A 26034-nucleotide genomic window follows, 5' to 3' on the forward strand; every position below is an offset into this window, starting at 1 on the left:
AGGTCACCCTGGTAACTGCTAACCAGCAGCAGAGCCAGGACCACAGTCGCGCTCTCTTCCACAGTGTCCTGGTTGTGTTTCCCAATGAAAAGGATCAAACACAGTCCAGATATTTTAAGAAACCATCACAGTGCTAGAGAGATTAGAAAATTAGATCTTACTCACCAACATCTGAGTGTAAAAATTACTGATAGTTTACATACATTTAAAGCAGCAGGAACTTTGCATCCTATAAGAAAAATAATCAAATGTATTTATTTTAGGCTCTCGTTGCTAAGGATAATGTCTAAAATATCACATTTTCTTCCCTTTAGATACACATTTTTTAATTTTTTGTTATTATAATAGATTGGATAAGTACATTCAAAAACAGGACAGTCTCTCAAAAACATTACCGCTTTTAACTTACATGAAGAATAAAAAAACAATAACAATATTACACCATCTTTGCTAGCTATGGTCTTTTCAAACTATTAACTACATCGTCCCACCCCTGTTCCCACCCACCGCCTGTCTTTTCCAGGAGACTTCAGAAGGTTATTAAGCCATTTTGATTGTGATTTTATTTCCCCTCTGAAATGTAAACTCTAGGAAACAAAAATAACTCTGATGTTTAGCTGACTAACAACTCTAAAAATGGCTCAACTTGTAAGTCATTTGTTATTTAAACAATATTAATTTCCATGTTTAAAAAAAATAATCTAATTAGATTTTATTGTACCTGTGAGTCCTTTAAAAGATTTCTTCACTCTCCAACTGAAATCTAATATGAAATTCTTTTTGGAGAGGCAAAATACAAGAATTATCTGGATAGTATTAAACATTATTCCACAGGGAATAACAAAAAAATTCACATAGAACAACAGTAAACCACACAGATGACAGAAAATATTGACAAAATTAATTTTTGTCTCTCATTCACAAGATCACTTTTCCACTTTAATACAAGGTCTAATCTGTAGCAGATGTTGGTATTAATGGAAGGGAAGTGCCATCCTTCATGTTCTGTTCAGTCTGAGGAAGGTTTTTTCCACAGTTGAAGAGCTGCCTGAATTCTGAAGTGTAGTCTAGACTCCATGGAGTAATCTTTGTAGTTGTTTCTGAAGACAATAAGAATAAAATCATAAGGTCAAAATTTCTTGTCTGCCACAGCACTCTCACCATCCTCCCCTTCCTTTCATCTTCATTCCTTATTTTCTGTCCAATTTGAATACACATAACAGTGGATTATGTACACATAAATGTAGATTATGTCCTATGGGAAAAGGATGGTAATATTCTTTATTTCTAGAAGCTTCATAGTGAACATCTAGAGTCATACATTGAGTACCAAGGTTATATTTAATTTCCAAGCCATTCACAAGCACAGCCAGAAGGTTGTGAGGATGTTTGACAATTTTGTGAACTATTCTTAAACAGTTGACTCCTTTTCTAAACTGGAGATGTTAAGGCAGCCTTGTATAAACAAAGTGAACATGATTGATCACAGCAACCCACCCCCAAAAACAATTAACTTCAAACTCCCATGAAATAACAACCTCAACAAAGACAGCAAAATTATTTACTCCAATTCTCACAGGCAAATAGCAATGGCTTGGCCAATAATTATTGTGTCACAATGTCAGAAAGGGCCCGGCCATTAAAATCCAGATTATTGAAAAACTTTTACTTAGATCATTCATGACTGCTCTTTAAGAGAATTATTACGAATGATCAAAACGGAATGGCTTTGACATTGGGCTCCTGCTCTGTCTCATGGATGAGCTGCCACTTCTTTCTTTGCAGTGTATTTATTTATTTTGATAGCCCTTCATTTTCTACAGATTAAGTACTACTTACTGGTAACCTTGAGAAGAGTTATTATTCATAAGCTAAATCATCACCTTACTAGAGTTTACCAAAGAAGGTAGATGAGTATTTTCCTAAATGCCTAGCCACTAATTTTGACAACTCTGCAAAGCTCCTACTACTTAAGGGAAACTGCAGACAACTGAGTCATTAAATTATTGGGGAGTATGTTTATGTTGGCATCATCAGCACTGGCTAGAGTTAGTGGTGACTTTTGATCACTGCTGGTCTTGTTTCATAGTGGCGAATTATTATTCTTTTATTTTCATCATTATAAATTTGTCTTATTGTGCATTGCTAAGGTAACACTAAATATGTCCAAATAACAAATACTTGGAACAACAGTATTTATAGTCCCTAATTTTCCATCAGCTACATTTCATGACACATACATGTCAGTTGAAATGTGAGTCATTATCACTCATATTCATTTTATTAACTTTAAAGGTGGTATTTCAAATTAACTTTAAAGGTGATTTGTTCTCATATCTCCTAATAACAAGAAGACAGCAGAGGAGGAGGAGGAGGAGCAAAAGAGGAAGAGGAAGAGGAAAAAGAAGAAGAATAAAGAAGGCGTTCTTAACTCTATCATGTTCCTGAAGCTTCTATCCCATTACTAGGTTTTATTCACAGCAGAACATCCTGAAAGAGTTACCTGAAGTAGCTGGTTGTACTTTCTCACCTCCCTTGTCAAGGTCACCAGTGCTCTGCATGCAGCCGAGTATAACTCTCTGGTCTCATCTCATCTCGCCTGACCTCTCAGCAGCTCTTTACAAGTGACCACTGTCTTCTTTCTGAAACACTTTCCTCACTGGATTTTTCTGGATGTCTTCCTCACTCAGTGGGCATTTCTTCTTACTCTTTCTATTTATTCTCATTAAAATGACAGCATATCCCAAGGTCCTCTGCTGGACCTCACTCTCTCTTTAGCCAAGTTTCCCAAAACGACCTCATCAAGTACCATGGCTTCAAATACCCTGTGTCTGTGCTGGTGACTCTGAAGTCTCCACATCTGGCCTTTATCTTTCCAGTGAACTCCATGCTTTTAGGGTTGACTGCCCACTCACTATCTCCATGTGGATACTAGTAGGCATCTTAAAATATCATGGTCCAAACAGAATTATATATTTTTTCTCTCCCTAAACCTGCTCCTTTAAATATCCCCCATCTCAGTAAAAAGCGTCATTATCGATCTAGCAGCTCAACCCCCCAGTCTAGAGGTTACTTAGCTGTGGCTTCAGCCAGGGATCTTCCCTAAGTAGTCTTCTGCTGACCGATCTCAGGACTGCCTTTCATTACGCAAATATCAACCACACTATATTACTTCCTCAAGGAAACCTTCCAGAATCAACCCAATCTAAGGCAACAGCCAGGGACTCTGTATCAGATTGTAAATCTCGGCAAAGCACATACCATTGTTAATTTTCTTTACTTTTTACTTAATATCTCCCTCCAACTAAGAGAGCAGAAATACCGCCTATTTGTGTACAGTTGTCTGTCTAGAGCTTTCTGAGTGCCTGGCACATGAGTGGTGCTCAGTGAACACCTGCTGAGTTTGAGTAAATGAACAAACAAATGAACCACTAAGCTATTTATGGTCTAGAGCTAAAAATGGCATTCTTTATGCACGGCAAGAAGTGCTCACGGCAAAGAGACCACAGGGTTTCTCCCCTTGCTAAGTAAACCAGGATCACAAGTCTGTGAGCCACTGTCTAGCAGAAATGTGAAGTGCTTTGAAATTGCCATGGTAGACAGACAGAAGAAAGTCAGGGGAGGATTCAAAGGTCTTCAAATCAGCGTGTCCTCAAGGAAATGAGAAATATAGTGAGATATACCAAAGGTCAGCAAATTAATTTTAAAAGTATGGCTAAATCTGGACATATCCATTTATTTATACATTGTCTTCTAAGGCTGTTTTCGATAGAATAGAGTACTTGAATAAAGACCTTAGACTGTAAAGCCAAAAAAACTTAATACTAGCCCTTCATAGAAAAGTTTGCTGACCTCTGATATAGAATAGAATGGATTAGATTAGATATCTGTCATATAGAGGCCCACAATCACAACATCTGTAAACAGTCACAGGGTCAGGCATTCAGAAGGTTAAAAACAGCAATGAGCATACACTAAGCATAAGTAACAGTACTATAATTTCTATTAATGTTTTAACTTTTGAGTGTACACACACTATTACTGTTGGTATAATGGTACTGACATTCCCAACTCCATAGCAGTCAAGGAAAAGCTGTCATCACCACCTACCTTGCAGTTTCCAGGGTCTTTATGGCCTTATCAATTTCCCCTTGGCTTTTGTACAAAAATGCCAACTCAAACAGAGTAAATGGCACTAAGTAGTGATCAAACTTCAGTAGCTTCTCACTAAACGAATGAATGAGAAGTAATTAAGTCTTAACAGAACAAGAACCGGATCCTTCTTTTCAACATAAATACTTCTCAACTTATAAAACAGGTGCTTGGCAGCACTATTAACAGAGAAAAGCTGTTTGAATATACAAAATTTATTCAAAGAATCAAATAAACTATGGCAATAAATGATATGCTTTTAATATGTTAATATTTTATTCCTTAATCTAAATTAGACCAGCGCTGAGGACAGTTTACGGCCCCTTAGGTATATGAACACATACATGCAGACCTTCAAAGGTTAACTCTGGAAAGGACAAGATCATCCTCCAGAACATAAATGTGTCCCATTTAAAAATAAGAATGCTGGATTATTTTTTGTAAGGTTCACTTTGATTTGCATTGTGAAGTCTTGTAATGCTAAAACTATGCCAATAAACAACTGGTCAACAGCCCAGCCTATAAAGGCGCAGTGGACAGAGCGTCGACCTGGGATGCTGAGGTCACCAGTTAGAAACCCTGGGCTTCTGCCAGGAAGACATACAAATGGCCAATAAATATATGAAAAGATGCTCTTCTTTGCTAGCTATTAGAGAAATGCTAATCAAAACTACAATGAGATACCACCTCATACCTGTTAGATTAGCTATTATCAACAAGACACATAATAACAGGGTTGGAGAGGCTGTGGAGAAAAAGAAACCCTTTTTATTGCTGGTGGGAATGTAAACTGACATAGCTATTAAGGAAGACAATATGATGGTACCTTAAAAAATGAAGAATAGAGTTACCATATGACCCAGTAATCCCTTTAGTCAGTATGTACCCAAAAAACCTCAAAAACATTGGTACACAAAGACACATGCAACCCCATGTTCATTGCAGCATTATTCACAGTGACCAAGACATGGAAACAACCAAAATGTCCCTCGAAAGAGGATTGGGTAAAGAAGATCTGATATATATATATAAAAAATACAATACTACTCAGCCATAAGAAATGATGACATAGTGCCATTTACAACAATATGGATGGAGCTTGAGAACATTATACTGAGTGAAATAAGTAAATCAGAAAAACCTAAGAACTATACAATTTCACACATAGGTGGGATATAAGACTGAGACTCATGGACATAGATAAAAGTGAGATGGTTACCCAGGGGAGAGGGGAGGGGGAGTGGAGACAAAAGGGACAAATACAGAGTGATAGAATGTGACTGGGGTGGTGGGCACACAACACAAGCAACAGCTTGAATGCTATACGGATGGTCACCGAACCCCTACATACTCTTATTGTCAATGTCATTCCATTAAATTTAATTTTAAAATTAAAAAAATTTTAAAAATAAAAAGAAACCTTGGGCTTGCCTGGTCAAGGCACATACAACAAGTAAGCAATGAACAACTCAAGGGAAGCAACTATGAGCCGATACTCTTTGCTCCCCCCATTCTCTCTTCTCTGTAAAATCAACAACAAAAAAATCTTTAAAAAAAAGTGGTCAACACTTTTGTTTTCAGCAATGTTATGAGAACTCTCTGACAGAACATCTAGACATACTAAAAATATGAAAAACACACTTTCAAACGCATAGCTGAGCTCACATGAATAGAAGAAAAATTCTGGAACTCTAAACAAAACAAAACCAGAACTCTGAGTGTGAGGATGGTGCCAAGCAGTCCTGGGGTCTATGCAGTGTGAATCCACGGGAGCTCTGTGTGCCGGTGTCCAGGGAGGGCATGAGGCCCTGGGCCCACACAGGACAGGGAGCAGGACCGACACTTCCATATAAGGTGGGCCCTTCCTTGGAAGACTGCTTCATCAGAGAAAGGGCAGGTTAGAAAAAGCCCAATCTCCAGCACAGGAAGAAAACCTGGGCAGTTGGCTCCTTGGCCAGTGCTGCAGGGGGAAGTAAAAACACATTTCTTGAAAATTAATAACCAATGGGCCTGTCCCCACATGAATTTTCAATTCAAATTTACATTGCCCAAAGGATCAAAGAACCTCTAAGCCATAAAATTAACACAAATGTGATTCTGGGCTGGAAAAGTCTTTGGAGCACCTAGCAGAAAGAAAAGCAAAACGACATTAGAGAGACTCTTCCTCTTTCATCCTAGCCTCATAGGAGTTTCAAGACTAAATGTCGCCTGACCAGGCCGTGGCACAGTGGATAGAGCATTGGCCTGGGATGATGAGGACCCAGGTTCAAAACTGGAGGTGGCTGGCTCGAGCGCCAGCTCATCCGGCTTGAGCGCAGGGCCACTGGCTTAAAGCCCAAGGTTGCTGGCTTGAGCAAGGGGTCACTCGCTCTGCTGGAGCCTCCTGGTCAAAGTACTTATGAGAAGGCAGTCAGTGAACAACTAAAGGTGCTACAACAAAGAATTGATGCTTCTCATCTCTCTCCCTTCCTGTCTGTCGGTCCCTGTCTGTTCTCTCTCTCTGACTCTGTCTCTCTTTTTAAAAAAAAAAAAAGATAAATGCCAACAAAGAAAACCTCAAAATCCAAAATTATAAAACACAGAAACAAATAATTCACTATTGTTAAAACACAACAAATAGCACAAATGGGTAATCCTTTTAATAACCCTTTTGATCCTTATAAAAACACCAATAACACAGAACTCAGCTGATACTTCTTTAACATGTTTACTAAAATTATAAGTATGTTACTCATTTGGGAATAGACAGGGTCTCTTTCCTGTTCTTATAAGCACACCAGCCCTCCTACACGCTCAGAGAGAAGAGGAAGAACGGCCTGGCTGGCAAGCACGTGATGTAAAACAGGACGTCAGCTGGCAGCCTGTGGCTGCCATCCATTCAGCTTACACTGTTTTAAAAAACTTTTTGCCAATATTTAAAAATCAGGAGATTTTACATAAAATCCAGATTCTAGTGTTTTCATGAAAAAATGCAGGGTTTAGTGTTCCTGGGCCTGTAGAGAGTGGTAATCAATGAGAGCTCAGGAGCAGCTGCATTTCTTAGAGAGCACACGCCCCTGAATCTACGGTGCCCACCAAGCCCTCTTCCTGCCGTCACTCAGGAAGGTTTCTGGTCTGGCCCGTGCAGGTATGTGCATTTGTGACTCCAGATACGGAGAAGAAAGCCAGCCATCAGAGCCTTGACCCAACTCTCTGTAGTAAAGGTACAGGACACCATCATCAATGCTATTAGGACAAAACAAAACAAAAGAAACAAAAAAATGCACGTCTGCAGGGAAGAAATGCCTTTTGCCAAAAGAGCAGCAGTTATACTGTGCATCCCACGCCTTTCTTCCCTGCCAAACTGCCATCACGATGACTGCAAGTCTCCTTGCTCAGCACTGAATCCCTAGGACCCAGCACCATCTCTGGCATGTCGTGGGTGCTCAGATAGCTGCAGAGTAAATAAGTGAAAAACAAATGCAGGAATCAAAAAAAGTATCAGAGGTTCCATACATCGCTGCCAGTTTGGATAGACACCTGTTAGCTGGGCCATAAATTTAGTTTTGTGTGTCACTTTTAAATGCCAAGTGGAAAATGTACAAAGCCATGTTCCACTTCAGTTACAATTTTGTTCTCAGAGAACACACTCCTGGATTCCGTTTCTGGTAGCAGCAAGAGAAACTACTTCCTCGCGGCAGTGCCCCAGAAGCCACAATGTGCCCTCGGGTTGGCTTCCCTGCGTGTTTTTACCTTTGGATGACATAATTGAAACACAGCTCCGCTTGCAAGGGCCGCTGTAAATTCTTCAGGCAGCACCCTTTCAGCAGCTTCAACAAGCACTCATCGTCCACCGAGTAGTCGCTGAAGTCTTAAAGCAACACAAACAAACAAAAGTCACACACCAAAACAAAATCACTTTTATTAAAATCCCAACTGAGAGGAATAATAGCTATTAGGTTTCAGAGGGGTCATTTAAAAATCAGGAAAACATTTTAGCATTTGCTGTACATTACTAAATAAAATCCAATGAAATTATTTTAAACTGGATCTTGAACTCACTAACCTTAGTTTAGTACCCCATCTTATTAAGGGGTCGGTCTGTCCATGTAAACATTTTTTTCAGGGGCTCATATTCTGAGTTATGCAACCTTAGTATGTATAACAGGAGAATACCAGAACTCTAAATGAGGTAAGTGCTTCATTAGTTCTATAAAAGGTAAAGCCATGAGGAGGAGGAAGGCTGCCCCCTCCTGCGGTTCTGGCTTCTCGCTGTGCTGGCTCCATGTGGGTGCGGACAGCACTTCCATATGGAGAAGCAGATGGCGTTCTATCCATTAAAAATTCAGGAAGCAGAATACCCTCTCCAGATCATTATGTTTGTAGCTTATCAATCCTCCCAGGCTATGTTCTTTTGGGGGGATATTACATTACAAAGTTAGATAAAATGGTTCTGAAGTACACGCTAGCTACCTCAGATCCTCACACACTTCCAACTGCTTGAGGCTAATGGAAAGGTTTTTCTTCACCAGGTCGTCCCTCTGGAAAGTGATTCTTGGCCCCTACAGCACAAGGCTGTGTGGATTATTAAACAGAAGGAGCCATATTATGTGATATCTACCTGATAAAGGTAGCCATTTAACAGCAACCACTTTTGAATTTGGGGTTTTCTGCAAGTTAGGTACAATTAAAAAGTGATCCCAAGACAGATGATAATTTACACATTTCAGGCTGTGACAACACTGAGGGGTAAGGGATCTGGTGGGCAGTGGGGGGTGCCCTGTAAACCAAACTAATGAGGCCCTGGGAGTCCCTCCTATCGACATCCTCCTGCTTTCAGAACAAACCTCAGTAATTGCCATGAACACATGCTGCTGTGTGAGTGAGTAACTGCTTGTCTATGGGAAGGTAACAATGCTACGTGACCAGCTAGAAGGGGTCCCTTTGCTTCAAGATGCTGAGGACAGCTGAATTCACCTCTCACTTCTAAGCTCTGTTAGGTCATTCGCCAAGAAAACCACAGATATCACTGCCACATTACCTTTTCTATTACTTAAGGACCATTTTTCTACCAAAACAAAAAAAAATCAATTTATGCTTCTAATCATGGATGCTCATTGATATATGCATACAAGAAGCAGTATCTTTCCAAGCCTAGAATCAAACTCTTCGGATCCATTCTAGATGCTACTTTTTAGTATCTTATTTCTGCATTTTACTGAGTTCCATGCAGGATTTTCTGATAGTCTCGTGTTATCACACAATTCTGGTGCTCAGTGAACGACAATTTTGCTGAGAGAAACAAACATAACACCACACAGAGCTTGAGTACCAGTAAAGCCACACTTAGCTTTTATTTAGATAAGTTAGGAATATGGAAAATAGGTTCAAAAACATCAACATTCCTTTAAAAATCCTAGAAAGCAAAACCATAGTTTTTTCAGACCACAGAGCTCTACATGTCAGAGGATTATTTTCCCTTAAAATGTGAATGTTTGTCATGATTCTCCGGCCCAATGTGAGTTCATAGATGAACATTTCAACACAGTTTCCATGTCACATTCCAAGATAACGATGATGCTGCCAAAGCATATTTTCATCACAAAAGATCTGCACTTAATAAAACAGAGGCTAGGCAGAGGAAAAAGAAGTTAGAGGCCCAAACTACAAAAATACCAACATTGAGTATTTTAGAAGCTAGTTGAGATGCACCAAAGAAAAACGTGAAAATAGATTTAGAAAGTGGAAAGTCATAAAGTAAATAACACTTTTTCTTGTATGTAACTCTGATTATGCTTGCTATGCAATTTTACCAAGCAGATTATCCACAAAAACAAAAAACAAACAAACAAAAAAATAGAGCTACTGTACTAACTCCTGGCTACATGTTGAATTTAGTTCGATTTCAAATGAAACACTAAGGAATTAATAGCAAACACTGACTCCAGCCATATTACACCACGTATTTTTTCTCTTTAAACAGTATTGCTCCATTTGTATCTCTGACCAGCCTCTCAGAACTACGGCACTGCCAAGAGTTACGTCCACTGTAGCCTCTACTATCTTTTACTTTAAAGACACTTGTCAAAGGTAGAAGCAAAAATTCATTCAATTCCTAACAATGGGGGAACGATGGAGATGAAGTCACATCAGGTTGACAAGTTCATTCCTTTTCCCAATTTTGGATTTCTTTCCCCTCACGCTGAAGGATAGAAACCTAGTTACTCAAAAGTTGTAACAGTGGCTAGGGGGGGTAGGGGAGAGGTGTGTGTGTGTTGGGTAACCTTCCTGCATAAAACAATGGACCTAGAAGAGATGATCATAAATTTCATGAGTAACATCTGGCAAAGGGGATCATCAGAAAAGAAACCAATTTTTTTACCAAGGGGAAGACATACAAAGACAGAATTTTACGAAGTACAGTGTGTCTGTCTGAGCTCCCCTGGGCCATGCTTAAACATCTCTAGCCTATCGCCTCAATATGTCATTAAAAGAGGAAAGAATGAATGGAAACAGTGTCTTGGTTTTCTAAAGCTCGATTGAAATTTACATACATAGCCTGATACATATATTACTCCTTTAATTTTTTCCCAAAACCAATGAAGGGGCAAAATAAATTTATGAGTGTGCTCAAACAGAGAAAACCCAATGGTCCTTCAGGACTTTTTAATATACAAAGGCCCCATTCCGGTGGTACATATTAGGTTATACTGAAAGGATGGACATTCAACCATCAAAATGTATTCCACAAAACCCAAACCCTGGCCTACTTCATTAGGAGAAAGAACAAGAACACACTACAAATGTTTTTACTTAATAAAAAGAGATTTTCCTTTACCTCCCTGTTTTCACATATCCACTTACTTAAAAAATAGTCCTTTTACCATTTAGTTTGTGGATATGTGGGATTTAATCTTAAGTAATTCTCTTAATAGTAGAAATAAGTGCTTTCTCTGCCTATCATAATTCTAGAAGGGAAATCTACAGAGTTTCCAAATAAGAAAATTAAAAGCCCCAATGGATTTTACAGAAGTGCATTTTGTGAAATCTCATTTTTAAGGTAAACTTTCATAGGGTTTCATTTTATTTAAATTCATAATGATGTGATTTTATGTTGATTTCTACTCAAAACAAAATACTTTTCACTTTTGAAATTATATCATATGAAAAGTAGTAAAGATTACTTCACACCCATTAGGATGACTACTACTAAAACAAAACAAAAAACAGAAAATAACAAGTGTTGGCAAGAATTGTAGAGAAATTGGAACGCTTGTACACTGTTGGTGGGAATATAAAATGGTGCCACTACTACAGAAAACAATATGGTAGTTCTTTAAAAAGTTAAACATAGAACTACCATATGACCCAGTAATTCCACTTTTGGGAATATATCTACAAGAACTGAAAGCAGGGTCTCAAAATATATCTGTATACCCATGTTCATTGAAGTATTATAATAGCCAAAAGGTACAAGCAACCCAAATGTGCATCAGTGGATACATGGATAAGCAAAATATGGTACATACATATAAAGGAATATTATTCAGTCTTAAAAAAGAAGGAAATTCTGACATGGTACAACGTAGATGTACCTTGAAGGACATTATGCTGAGTGAAATAAGCCACTTATATGAATACGACTCTAGAGCAGAGGCGGATTAAGCTCGGTTGAGGTCCAGGGCGCAGGAGAAAATATTGGACCCCTTAAAAAAAAAAGAGAGAGACAGGGAGAATAAAAATAGAAGTTAACCATATTTTTAAATAAATAAAAAATATTATGTACTATTAATGTTAAAATTGCACATATGAAACCAAACTTGGTGTCATTAGAAAAAAGTGTAAAATTGGGGTTTTGTGGGGCCCCTTCAGAGGTGGGGGCTCAGGATACACACCTGGTGTGCCCGCCGTTAAATCTGCCTCTGCTCTAGAGTAGTCAAATTCACAGCAACGAGAAGTAAAATAGTGTTGCCAGGGACTAGGTGTAGGGGAAAATGGGGAGTTGCTGTTTACTGTGTGAAAAAGTTCTGGAGACTGGCTGCCGAACCATATGCATGTATTTAACATTCCTGAACTGTACAATGAAAATGGTTAACATGGTAAATTTTATGTATATTTTGCTACCATAAAAAGATATAATTGTTAAAAAAAAAAGTAAGAAAGTTTATCACAACTCTATACTAATAAAAGCTATATAGAAAATATGTTAGTAATGGAACTCCTAGAACAACACACAAAGAAAGTCTGAAATGTCCATGTAGCAAGTCCGTAGTCTATACTCATACATACAATCCTTTGGATGTCTGCAAAAGAGAAAACAGTTTTGACTCTTCCTTCTTTTCCCAGAATCTTGAGACTTCTTATTTGCTGATTTCCCTGGGTACCCAGAAATCAAAGGAAATTATCAGTCTGTGAAGATAAATACCTCAATATTTTGGCTTCTCAACCTAATCTATAGTTCATCATCAGGTTTAAATGTTACAACTTTTTGCAAAAGGGAAGGAGAAAAGAAGAAAAATGATACTGATATCATGGTTCTTTGATTAAAATGCTGCCTTTACTATGGGATAGTGACATTATAGTAGTTATCCCTTATCTGCAAAGGATACACTCCAAGACCCCAGTGGATGTGTGAGGCTGCACATAGTGTCAAACCCTATATACACTAGTGTATTCCTAGACACAGGTATCTATGATATAATTTAATTTACAAATTAGGCACACTAAGAGATTAACAATAACTAAAAATAAAATACAACTATTATTATACTGTAATAAAAGTTATATGAATGTGGTCTCAGTCTTAAAATACCTTGCTGTATATACTGTACTCACTCTTTTTGTGATGATATGAGAGGATATTATGTCTATATAATGATATAAAGTGAGATGAATATATTGGACAAAGGAATAATCATGTCTATAGGAATATCTGTGAAGATTTGCACAGTTAGGTAAACAATCAAAGACAGCAAGGCACGCTACGGTGCAAGCCCTGAGCCTCTACGGTGCAAGTCCAGGGGCCTCTCTGACCCATGCTGGGAACAGCAAAACATCAGGATAAGATTCAGAAACAGAAATGTTTAGGCTCTCAGAACAGAGATTAGAAGTCAGCATGTCCCTTATCCTTTACTTCACCCCCTGAAAACTTCTTCTATCTGCTTTCTTGAGTTATTTTTACTGGCTAATAAATATCTGAGTAGGGCTGGGGACAGGGAAGGCCTCAGTCCTCAGATCTGCTGACTGAGCTGTTGCCTCTCCTTGGCCCCGCAGAGCATTTCATTTGGTCCCCGAGTGGTTCGTTGTTGCCACAACACATGTCCTTGGCAGGACAGATCAGGACAGTGCAGGATTTCATCATGCTACTCAAAATGATGCACAACTTAAAATTTCTGAATTCTTTATTTTTGGAATTTCCATTTAATATTTTTAACCCACAGTTGACCATAGGTAACATATCATAGACAGCAAAACCACCAATAAAGGGAGGCTACTTTACTCACCCTCCATCAGCAGATGAGCCTTCCACGTGACTGTTTTTCAATTAGTGGAGTAGAATATTCCACTCACCTGGTCTCCCTGTCACCACCAGTTTGTATTTGCAAAATGGCTAATAGGGGAGAGGGTCTATGGCCTCAAAACAGCCTTGCTCTCTGTTCTACTGGATTCCTTAACTACCGAACCTGAACCCTCGGCCTTGTTAGCAGATTCAGCTTTCATTCTTTCAGATGTCTTCTCCTGACTGACTGAAGTCTAAAGCTAGAATTATTTTAAATATGGAAAATAACCTAAATGCTCAATAATATGTACGGTAAGAGTTGATTAAACTACAATACATTAGCTCCATGGAGAGCTATAAAGCTTTTGAAATTATTCTAAGGGAGTCTTGGCAACAATTTAAAAATTTATGGCAAAAAAAGAACTACCATATGATCCAATAATTCTACTCTAGGTATCTGTCTAAAAAAAATAAAAACACTTCCCATTGACACCAGTGGATAGACCTTCCAGACAGAAAATCAACAAGGAAATGTTGGCCTTAAATGACACATTAGATCATATGGATTTAGTTCATATCTTTAGAGCATTTCACCCCAAAGCAGAATATACATTCTGTTCAAGTGCACATGGCACATTTTCTAGAATAGACCACAAAACAAGTCTGAATAAATTTAAGAAGACTAAAATTATATCAAGCATCTCCCCTGACCATAACGGTATAAAACTAGAAATCAATCATAAGAATAAAACTGAAAAATACACAAAGACATAAAGGCTAAATAACATGTTACTAAACAATGAATGAGTTAACAATGAGATCAAGGACGAAATCAAGGGACATGGCGAAAGCAGCCCTAGGAGAAAAATCCATAGCATTACAGGTTTATCTCAAGAAACAAGAAAAATCTCAAATAAACAATCTAACTTGACACTTAAAGAAACTAGAAAGAGAACAACAAACAAAGCCCAAAGTGAGCAGAAGAAAAGAAATAATAAAAATCAGGGCCAAATTAAACAAAATAGAGTAAAAAAACAAAATGAAAGATCAATGAAACCAAGAGCTGGTTCTCTGAAAAGATAAACAAGACTGACAAAACTTTAACCACACTCATCAAGGGGAAAAAAAAGAACTCCAATAAATAAAATCAGAAATGAAACAATTGAAAAATAACAATTGACACCAAAGAAATACAAAGGATTTTAAGAAAACATTACACACAATTATACACCAGCAAATTGGACAATTGGCATGAAATGGATAAATTCCTAGACACATACAATCTTTACAACTGAATAAGGAAGAATTAGAATATAAACAGATTACAACTAGTGAAACTGAAGCAAAAATCAAAAAACCTCCCAAAAACAAAAGTCCTGGACCAGATGACTTCACAGGCGAATTTTACCAAACATTCAGAAAAGAAATAACATCTATCCTTCTCAAACTATTCAAAATAATTCAAGAAGAGGAAAGGCTCCCAATCCCTTTTTATGAGGCCAGCATTATCCTAATTCCAAAAACAGATAATGACACTACAGTAAAGAAAAATTATAGGCCAGTATCCCTGATGAACATAGATGCTACAATCCTGAACAAAATATTAGCAAACTGGACCCAGCAAGACATTGAAAAGATCATAGACCATGATCAAGTGGGATTTATTCTGAGGATGCAAGGTTGGTACAATGCCTGCAAATCCATAAACACATATCACATAAACGAAATGAAGGCTAAAAACCACATGAATGTATCAATAGATACAGAAAAAGCATTTGATAAAATCCTGCACCCATTTATGTTAAAAACTCTCAGCAAAGTGGGAATACAGGGAACATACTTTAATGTAATAAAGACCATATCTGACAAACTCACAGGCAACATCATACTCAATGGGCAAAAACTAAAAGTGTTTCCCTTAAGATCAAGATCAAGACAGAATGTCCACTTTCACCACTCTTATTCACCATAGTACTAGAAGTCCTAACCATCACAATCAGACCAAAAAAAGAAGAAGGAAGGAAAAGGAGAAGGAGAAAGAAGAAGAAGGAGGAGGAGGAGAAGTAGTTATAAAAAGCATCCAACTAGAAAGGAAGAAGTAAAACTGCCATTATTTGCAGATGACATAATACTGTATATCAAGAACCCTAAAGATTCCACCAAAAAACTACCAGAACCGATCAGTGAATTTAATAAAGTAGCAGGATACAAAATGAATAGGCAGAAAGCAGTTCCATTTTTACACACCAATGAACTAGCAGAAAGAGAAACTAATAAAACAATCCCATTCACACCTGCTTTGAATAAAATACCTAGGAATAAATTAAACAATACTGTAAAAGACTGAGAGCACTCAGAAAACTATGACACTAAAAAAGAAATCAAGGAAGATACAAATAAATGGAAGCATATGCCGTGTTCATGTAAAAGAATTACATCATTAAAATGTTCACACTACCCAAAGCAATCTATACATTCAGTGCAATTCCGATCAAGACACCAATGGTATATTTCACAGAATTAGAACAAACTTTCCAAAATTTATATAGAACCACAAAGACCCAAAATAGCTATGGCATCTTGAGAAAGAAGAACAAAGTTGGAGGAATCATGCTACCTGATATAAACCATACTACAAGACCATGGAAATAAAAACTGCATGGTACTGACGTAAAAACAGACATACAGATCAATGGGACAGAATAGAGCCCATAAATAGACCCTGCTTTTATGTTCAATTAATATTTGACAAAGGAGGCAAAAATATACAATGAGGTAAAGATAATCTATTCAATAAATGTTGGAAAAACTGGACCAATATGTGCAAAAAAAATGAAACGAGACCACCTTCTTACACCATACACAGAAATAATCTCAAAATGGGTTAAAGATTTAAATGTTAGACTCAAACCATAAAAATCCTGGAGGAAAACATAGGCAGTAAAACCTTGGACATTTCTCATAGCAACATTTTTTCAAACATTTCTCCTTGGGCAAGGAAAACAGAAAAAAATAAACAAATGGAACTACATCAAAATAAAAAGTTTTTGCACATCAAAGCAAAAAAATAAAAATACAACCCACTAAATGGGAGAACAATATTCGCCAATACATCTGATAAGGGGTTAATATCTAAAACTAATTTAAAAAGTTATACAATTCAACACACAATCCAATTGAAAAATGGGCAAATGACCTAAGTAGACACTTATCCAAAGAGTACATAAAGATGGCCAAGAGACAAAACAAAATGCTTAAAGCCACTAATCATCAGAAAAATGCAAAGTAAAACCACAATGAGATATCACCTCACACCTGTCAGAATGACTATCATCAATAAATCAACAAACAATAAATGTTGGAGAGGATGTGGAAGGCAACCCTCATGTACTGCTGGTAAAAATGAACATTGGGGCCCTGGCCGGTTGGCTCAGCAGTAGAGCGTCGGCCTGGCGTGCGGGGGACCCGGGTTCGATTCCCGGCCAGGGCACACAGGAGAAGCGCCCATCTGCTTCTCCACCCCTCCCCCTCTCCTTCCTCTCTGTCTCTCTCTTCCCCTTCTGCAGCTGAGGCTCCATTGGAGCAAAGATGGCCCAGGCGCTGGGGATGGCTCCTTGGCCTCTGCCCCAGGCGCTAGAGTGGCTCTGGTCGCAGCAGAGCGACGCCCCGGAGGGGCAGAGCATCGCCCCCTGGTGGGTGTGCCGGGTGGATCCCGGTCGGGCGCATGTGGGAGTCTGTCTGACTGTCTCTCCCCGTTTCCAGCTTCAGAAAAATACAAAAAAAAAAAAAAATGCACATTGGTGTGGCCATTGTGGAAAGCAGTATGGAGTTACCTTAAAAAATTAAAAATGGGCCCTGGCTGAGTAGCGCAGTTGTTAGAGCACCATCCTAATACACCAAGGTTGTAGGTTCAGTCCTTGGTCAGGGCACATATAAGAATCAACTAATGAATGCATTAATAAATGGAACAACAAATTGATGTTTGTTTCTCTCTCTCCCTCTACCACTCTCTCAAATCAATTTTTTAAAACTTTTTTAAAATTAAAAATGGAACTGCCTTATGATCCAGTAATTTCACTTCTGGGAATTTATCCACAGAAACACAGAACACTTAGCTCAAAAGAATACATGAACCCCTACATTCACGGCAGTGCTCTTTACAATAGCCCAGATTTGGAAGCAGCTCAAGTGTTCATCAATAGATGAGTGGATACAACAGCTGTGACATATTTATACAATGGAATACTACTCAGCTGTAAAAAAGAAGGAAATTTTACCTTTTGCAGCAGCATGGATGGACCTGGAGAGCATTACGCTAAGTGCTCAAGTACTGTATGGTTTCACTCATATGTGGAATGTAATAAACAAAACGAACAAACAAGCAAAATAGAGATGGAATCATAGATAGAGAGCAGGCTGACAGCTGTTTGGGTTGGACACCGACAACAGTATGGTGACTGCCAGGGCGGGGGTGGTTGGGGAAGGTGGGGTAGAGCACAGAGGGGTGAATGATGATGGACAGGAACTTGTCTCGCAATGGTAAACACACAATACAGTGGACAGATGATGTGTTGTGGAATTGTGCACCTGAAACCTTCATAATTTGTTAGACTGTGTCAGCCCCATAAACTCAATAAAAATAAAAAATATACAACTCACTGAGTATATTAGTTGTACAACAATGACTACAAAAACCTATCATGACCCCCCCAAAGAAATACCATACCCTTTAACTATCACCCCCATACCAGCTCTCCATCCCTAGGCAACCACTAATCTAGTTTCTGTCCTTACAAATTTACCTACTGCCAATATTTCATATAAATGGAATTATATGACATGTTGTCTTTTGCAACTGGCTTCTTTCACTTAGCCTAACATCTCTAAGGTTCACTCATGTGTGCAGCATGTAGCATTCCTCCTTTCATTTTGCTTGCAGTCACCCAGACACCTGCAGCCCAAGCTCCCTTGTCCTTACGATGCACAGAAAATCACGGGGGGTAGAGGTGCACAGGGAGAGCTCGGGCGAGTGATAACAGTAAAGATTTCCAGGCTTTCACCTTTCATCCTTACCTTCATTTTGTAAAGCTGCCTCAGCCTTTTCAATAGTTAACAACAGATTTTCAGAAAGGTCTTTTCTTTTGCTCACTATTGGAAAACCATTCCAGATGTACATCATTTCCTAAGGAGGAAGAATAAAAAACCATTTGCCATTATGTAAGGTTATTCAATCTCCTTTATGACAACAAAACTACGAACGTCGTGTATTTACCTTGGTTGCTGGGGATCTTATGTGGAGTTTAGTGATATCATTTCCTCCTTTCTCATTTTATTATGTGCCTTCTGCCTTTTATACTGTGAAGTAATTCAATATATGTACTATAGTATGATTTTACTAAAAAAATTAATTTTTTCATTTATCTAAGAAATATCTATGAAGAACCTACTGGTATTCAATCCTTTTGAAAGATAATCAATTACAGATAAATAAATATAATATTCTAAACTGATACCATGAACAATTCTATTTAATATAAATTTTTGTTGTTACATTTAAGTACAGGAAAAACATTTTAAAATATCTTCCAATTATTTACATAAATCATTTCCAAGGACATCACTGGAAATGAACACAGGAAATATTTCCCTCGGCTCAGGTTCCTTTTATACCATTAAAAATGTGACAGTCCAGTGCTGCAATCCAATATGCAGAAAATGGACTTGTTTGAAGGCCATATGGCTGGATGACAGCCTCTAAAAATGTAAATTAATGATTTCTCATTGCAAATTATATTTAATAGGCTAACAGATGAGAATTTTTTTTTGAACCAAAAGCAAATGTGCTTTTGCTTGAAAATATTTTTCTAATCTTCCTAGTTCATATATTTAAGAGTATGAAATAATATGATTAATTAGTATTTTCTTGGAAATAAATACATTTTAAAATATGGTAAAGATATTATTTGAACAACCTCTTACAGGGAAGCAGTGGAAACAAGAAAAATACATTCAAGTAGAGTGACAGGAACGCATCCTTACGTGATAAGCACTGAAAACTACTAGAATCACCACACTCTACCTTTTATTTTACATCTAGCAGTTTCTTGTTGCTAACAGCATACCAACTCAATTCAATAACTAATGAAATATTTATTTTAATTAATGATGAATCTTTTTTAAATTTTGTTTTTATTGATGAAATATTTTACCAGAAGATGGCAAGTTCATATCTGAGATTTTAAGAAAAATAGGATTTTGGTAAACCTAGTCACCACAATTCAAGCCAATTCTATACCCTTAGATCTAGAGATATAAGTGCAGTGAGTTGACCTTTACTAAGGTCCCTATTAATCAAAGTGAGAAATAATTAGCATATATGTTCTAGGACAGAGAGAGGACTATGGTGCTCCAGACAATTTTTAGGAAAGTTCTGTGACAAAGAAAAAGTTTCCAAGCACAAATCAGATAGAAATGAATCAGGATTGGAGCTAAAAGCTATAATTGGTAAAATAGCAGCAGGCTGCCACATGAGCAAGGAAAGAGAAATATCCAGTTCTTTTTGTAATTTTATTATTTTAATACTTATTAATTTTAATTTATTGTGTTAACATGGATTCAAGTGTCCCATTCAATATAACAAACACCCTCACCTCCACCCCCTTGTCCCGCATTATACCCCCTTTGCCCCCTTCCCTGAGACTTGCTATCCTGTTATCTGTATCTATGTGTTATGTATATATAATTTCATTTATCCCTTCACCTTCTCTGATCCCATCCCCTCAGCCCCCTTCCCTGTGACAGCTGTTCCTCTGCTCCCTGTGACCCCGCCTCTGCCTCTATTCCATTCCTCAGTTCACTTTGTTCATTGGATTCCACATAGAAGTGAGATCATATGATATTTTTCTTTCTCTGCCTGGCTTATTTCACTTAGCATAATGATCGCCAGGTCCATCCATGCCACTGCAAAAGGTAAGATTTCCTTCTTTTTCGTGGCTACGTAGTGATTTTCTTATTTTTATCTGTGCTCTGCTCTGATTACAGAGTGGTCACAGTTTGTCTATCGCAGGCAGAGAATAGCCTATTCTAGTGGTGCTGCTCCAAGAGAGTGTTTATCTGAAGCAGGGAACACCTGGACCTAGGTACTAGGTGCAGACCAGCTTCTTTCACTGGTAGGGCTATAGTTTTCTTTCTCACAACATATATCATATAAAGAGCTCCTGTAATTCAATGATGAAACAATACAACTCAATGAAAAATTAAGTATATGAACAATTCACAAAAGAAGAAAGAAAACAGTACACAAAAAGATGTTCAATTGCACCAATAGGGAAATGCAAATTAAAACAGTAAAATACCGTTTGTAGATTCAGCATTTCTGGAGGAAAATTGGGCAGTGTCAAAATATTAAATGCATATACCTATAACTAGGAATTACATTTCTAGAATGCTTTCCCAGAGATTTATACGCCCATGTACAGGGAAGGGGGTAGGGAGTTAGGGGGCGGGGGGCAAAGAGGGTATAATGGGGACCAAAGGGTGGGGGTAAGGATGTTATATTGAGTGGGACACTTGAATCCATGTTAATTTATTTATTCATTTTTTAGAGAGGAGAGAGAGAGAGAAAGAGAGAGAGAGAGAGAAAGGAGGGAGGAGTAGGAAGTATCAACTCCCATATGTGCCTTGACCAGACAAGTGCAGGGTTTTGAATCAGCAACCTCAGTGTTCCAGGTCGACACTTTATCCACTGCGCACAACAGGTCAGGCTTTGAATTCATGTTAACACCATTAATTAAACTTAATAAAAATTTAAGAAATATACAAAAGAATATGCATTGTAGCATATTTGTAACAGTAAAAACTGGAAACAAACTGAATAACTTTAAAAGGGAAATAGTTGAACGAACTCTGAAATACAAAAAAATAAAAATGAAAAATTTCAGGAAACCCCAGTGGAGGACTTCAGGGGTCAGTTGGAAATAAACAGCTTTCTAGTGCAATCTGGCTACCCAGGCATATCTAAAGCCTCAAGGATCCCTGGCCAGATAGCTCAATCAGTTAAAGCCCCATCCCAATATCTTATACAAAGGTTGCCAGTCCGATCCCTGGTCAGGGCACATACACAAACAAATGGATGTTCTGTCTGTCTCTATCCTTACTCCTCTCTCTAAAAATCATTGAATACATTTAAAAAAATAAAAACACAAAGCCCCAAGAGCCACAGTAATTTGATAGGGGGGATAAATGGTGATGGAGGGAGACTTGACTTGGGACAGTGAACATATAATATACAAATGATATACAGTGCTCACAAAAATTAGGGGCTGTTATCGCTTCATATTCATTTTGAAATATTCCCTAGTTTTTGTGAGCGGTATATTATAGAACTGTACACCTGAAACCTATATAATTTTATTAACAATGTCACCCAATAAATTCAATAAAAAAGAAATCTTCATTAAAAAAATTTAAGTTGAAATGATGTTTTTTATGAAGTCTAGCCTGAATGGTCTAACAACGAAGAATAAGAGCCCCGGCAGTGATGCCGCCGCCGCCAGCCACGCAGGGCTCTGGGGCTCGGGACACGCGGTCCGTCCAACCAGGATGCACTCAAGAGGAAAAGACACACCACATTTCATAGAATTAGGACAATATAAAACAATGTCAAACATCTCACTAAATTTTTGTTAACTGCCTGTTCAAACAACAACAGGCATTATATATACTGGATTAAACAAAATCTATCCCTTCGATCATTTTCATCTTTCCTTTTCCTTTTCAATTTCTTACCTTTTCATTTTAATGTAGCCACTTAGAAAAGACAAAATTACATATGTGGCTTGCATTATAATTCAACTGAACTTCAATTAAGTCAACTCACCCCAGTGTGCCTGAATTTACTTATCTGTAAAACAGAGCAACAAAGAGAAACTACCCTCACAGAGTTACTGTAAGAATTAAATGACATATTTTTAACTAGTTTTTATCATAACATCTAGAACATACCAACTAGTCAAAAAATACTAGCTGTAATATTTATTTAATTTTTAATTATTTATGAGTGTTCACCTTACAGACACACTTAAATGAATTTTAATGGAGCTAAATTTCAGAACCTAAGTTAGGTGTGCTCCCTGCTGCTATAAATAGAAAATGTATTTTTTATTTATTTATTTTTTTAAGTGAAAGGAGGGGAGATAGACTACCGCATGCACCCTGACTGGGATCCACCCAGTAACCCCCTTCTGGAGCTGAAGCTCAAACCAACTGAGCTACTGGCTGGGAGAGGGGAAGAGAAAGAGGAGGGCGACACACTTCTCAGGTGTACCCTGACCGGGAATCAAACCTGGGACGTCTGCATGCCTGGTTGATGCTCTGCCCACTGAGCAAACTGGCCAGGGCCAAAAATTTATTTCATTCTAGCAAACAGTAAGTAAAATGAAGGCAGGTACCAGAGCAGGCAAGACGAGCTTCACAGGCACAGGCACCGAGGCAGAGTAGCGTCGAGACTTCCTCACAGCAAACTTCTCAGTAGGAATAGATTTCCCCGCAATCCTCTGCTTCAAGCTATCCACCTGTCTGTGAAGAGCCCCAGCCCCAGCGAGAGGTTATTAGAATACAGACACTACAGTGTGTCCGTAAAGTCATGGTGCACTTTTGACCGGTCACAGGAAAGCAACAAAAGACGATAGAAATGTGAAATCTGCACCAAATTAAAGGAAAACCCTCCCAGTTTCTGTAGGATGATGTGGCAGCATGTGCACATGTGCAGATGATGACGTAACACCGTGTATACAGCGGAGCAGCCCACGGCCTTGCCAGTCGAGATGTGGACGGTACAGAGGAAAGTTCAGTGTGTTCTGTGGCTTGCTAAATTCGAATCCGTGACCAAAGTGCAACATGAATATCGGCGCGTTTATAACGAAGCGCCACCACATAGGAATAACATTACTCGGTGGGATAAGCAGTTGAAGGAAACCGGCAGTTTGGTGGAGAAACCCCCGTTCTGGTAGGCCATCAGTCAGTGACGAGTCTGTAGAGGCTATACAGGATAGCTACCTAAGGAGCCCTAAAAAATCTGTGCGTAAGCCCACATCGAACTACACTGAATAGGTATGAAACTGGGAGAGTTTTCCTTTTATTTTGCAGACTTCACATTTCTATTGTCTTTTGTTGCTTTCCTGTGACCAGTCAAAAGTGCACCATGACTTTACGGACACACTGTATTTACACCTGTGATGTTCATGCCGTGTTCCCTATACCAGAAGCAGCAGCAGAAGCAGCCGCAGCAGCATTACCTGGAAACCTGTTCCAAATGCAAATTTCAGGCTCCTCCCCAAAGCTAATGAATCAGCAGCTCCTAAGGCTGGGCCCAGCAACATGGATTTTAATGAGTCTGCCAGGTGATTCTGCTGCATGCGCAAGTTTGAGCACTACTGACTGACACATATTTCCTCCTAGTTAACTGAGCCCATGTCTTGATCTACCAGACACAGTCCAGGAAATCTAGATATAAAATTGGCAATTTCCATAAGTAATCAGGAAAGCATCCAAAGTATTTACTTACATCATGAATACTCAGCAAGAGCTAAGAGAGTTTACAGGCACCTTTCATATTCCTATCTGCAAGTATGACAAGATTTATAAAATAATGTGGCTCAAACAGCTGTCAATTAATGTATAATTTGAGAAAATGCTTCCCAAGCATAAATGATTGTGAAAATAACCAGCGAAGGACAGACACCATGTTTACAAACTTCCTCTCAAAATTCTAAGGAATTACAATTAATAAATTGTACAAGCACAGAAATGAGAGGATGGGAGAAGCATGTTTCTAAAGTACTTTGTTATAGCACATAAATCTGTAAATGCTTCACACATGTGGCTGAGAAAGATTTCACTGAAATAGGAAGATAAAACGAGAAAAAAATATTCCAGAAGTACTTGATGTTCAATAACATCAGCGAAAGCGGGAATGGAAATGTGAGGTGGGGTTGGGAGAAGGGTCAGAAGCACGTATTGGACATGAAACCTCATGGTTTAATGATCACGAGTGTGTACAAAGAAACATTCATTTGGGGACTCTCCCATCGTTATCACAACAAATTAGGTGCTGCATACAGCAGACCTCAAGCTTGTCCTGAAAATAAGGTACGTTACGTGTTTCACAGAAATTGTTTTGATATGGAAAAAATCTATTCCGAAGCAGAGGAAACAGAAGATGTAGAAGATCTGAATGTGTCTCAGTATTGCATTCCATCCCACTCATCACTGTTCATGTGAGATGAGAAATGCATTTGATCAGTAAGAGGTAGCATTTACCATCCTATGGCTTCTACTGATGTTGACTCTCTACTTAGAAAACATGGCCCTGTTTTTAAAAAGAGATCTTAAAAAGGAGATGAAAAAATGGTTCTGGAAGCAAAGCAATGAACAACTAAACTGAAAAAAAAAAATGTTCTGGTCATACCTTCAGATTTGTTCTGATAAGTCTGAGGGGTCACCTAAGATCTTATTTCTCATAACATGGTCACAGAATATTATACTGCATTTAAATACTTTTGTTATCAAGGTTTGAAAGAGTGGGGTTTCTCCATTCCTTAAAGTCTCTGTTCTCCAGTGGGCACCTGCTCACTACCACAACCTCCCACCCTGTCGTCTTATCCTTAGACCACTTCATCACCCGTAACTTTTCACCTCAAATCACGAGTTCAAACACACCACCCTTTGAACATCCTTCTCCTCACTCAAACTTGGCTGTCTAATAAGACTTCAGTCCACCTGTCTTTCAACTTTCTCCCGATTCAGCACCTGCTCTGTTCTCCCCACCCCTTCACATCCCTGCTTCAATTGCCCGGTCCTTTTCTCCTTCTGGTCCTTGTCCACGGCCTAGTCGCCACACTAAGCTGGTCCAAACACAACCCTGGATGAAGTTCAGTGTCCACCCTGCCTGCACCTACACTGAGAGCAGACTGCGAGACGCTCATCAGAGCCAGCTTCACGTGGGCCCTGCCTGCCGGCCATGCCCCCACCCTGTCACTCACCATTTCACTGTCCCACCCTGTGCAATGAAGACTTCAAACATTCTCCATCCCCCTCAGACCTTCCCCTTCATTCCCAACAGAACCCCTGCCTCCTACATCACAGTGAAAAGCAGAAGCTCTGAGGTAGGAAGACCGCCACCTTGTACTCCCACCACGGGCTCTGCACCTGTCTCTATTCCATTTCTCACTTGAATGCGCAACTTCTCTTTCACAGCTGGATCCTTCCAAATGGTTTTTCAGAATGTTCACATCTGTCCCATTAAAATACTCTTTGATTTTAAATCTCCCTCCAATTTTCTCTCACTCTCTCTTTCTCTCCCTCTCTTGTCCAGGGATATAGTTATGCTCAAATCTCATTCATTC

At 38.6% G+C, this 26034-nt stretch overlaps 1 protein-coding gene across 2 annotated transcripts in view; it reads right to left on the reverse strand.

Annotated features, from left to right (window-relative positions):
- Positions 1–234: 234 nt before the first annotated feature.
- Positions 235–26034, reverse strand: part of TTC39B (tetratricopeptide repeat domain 39B) — a 164764-nt gene continuing 138964 nt past the window's right edge. For both annotated transcript variants that reach the window (XM_066368200.1, XM_066368199.1), the window contains 5 exons: positions 23080–23206; positions 18704–18812; positions 7885–8002; positions 4111–4227; positions 235–1100 (listed from right to left, as the gene is read on the reverse strand). In XM_066368200.1, the coding sequence (XP_066224297.1) occupies positions 1010–1100; positions 4111–4227; positions 7885–8002; positions 18704–18812; positions 23080–23206 (562 nt within the window). In that variant the 3' untranslated portion in view covers positions 235–1009. The remainder of the gene's footprint in view (positions 1101–4110; positions 4228–7884; positions 8003–18703; positions 18813–23079; positions 23207–26034) is intronic.

This window comes from Saccopteryx leptura, chromosome 2, assembly GCF_036850995.1.
Source record: "Saccopteryx leptura isolate mSacLep1 chromosome 2, mSacLep1_pri_phased_curated, whole genome shotgun sequence".
Classification (NCBI taxonomy): Eukaryota; Metazoa; Chordata; class Mammalia; order Chiroptera; family Emballonuridae; genus Saccopteryx; species Saccopteryx leptura.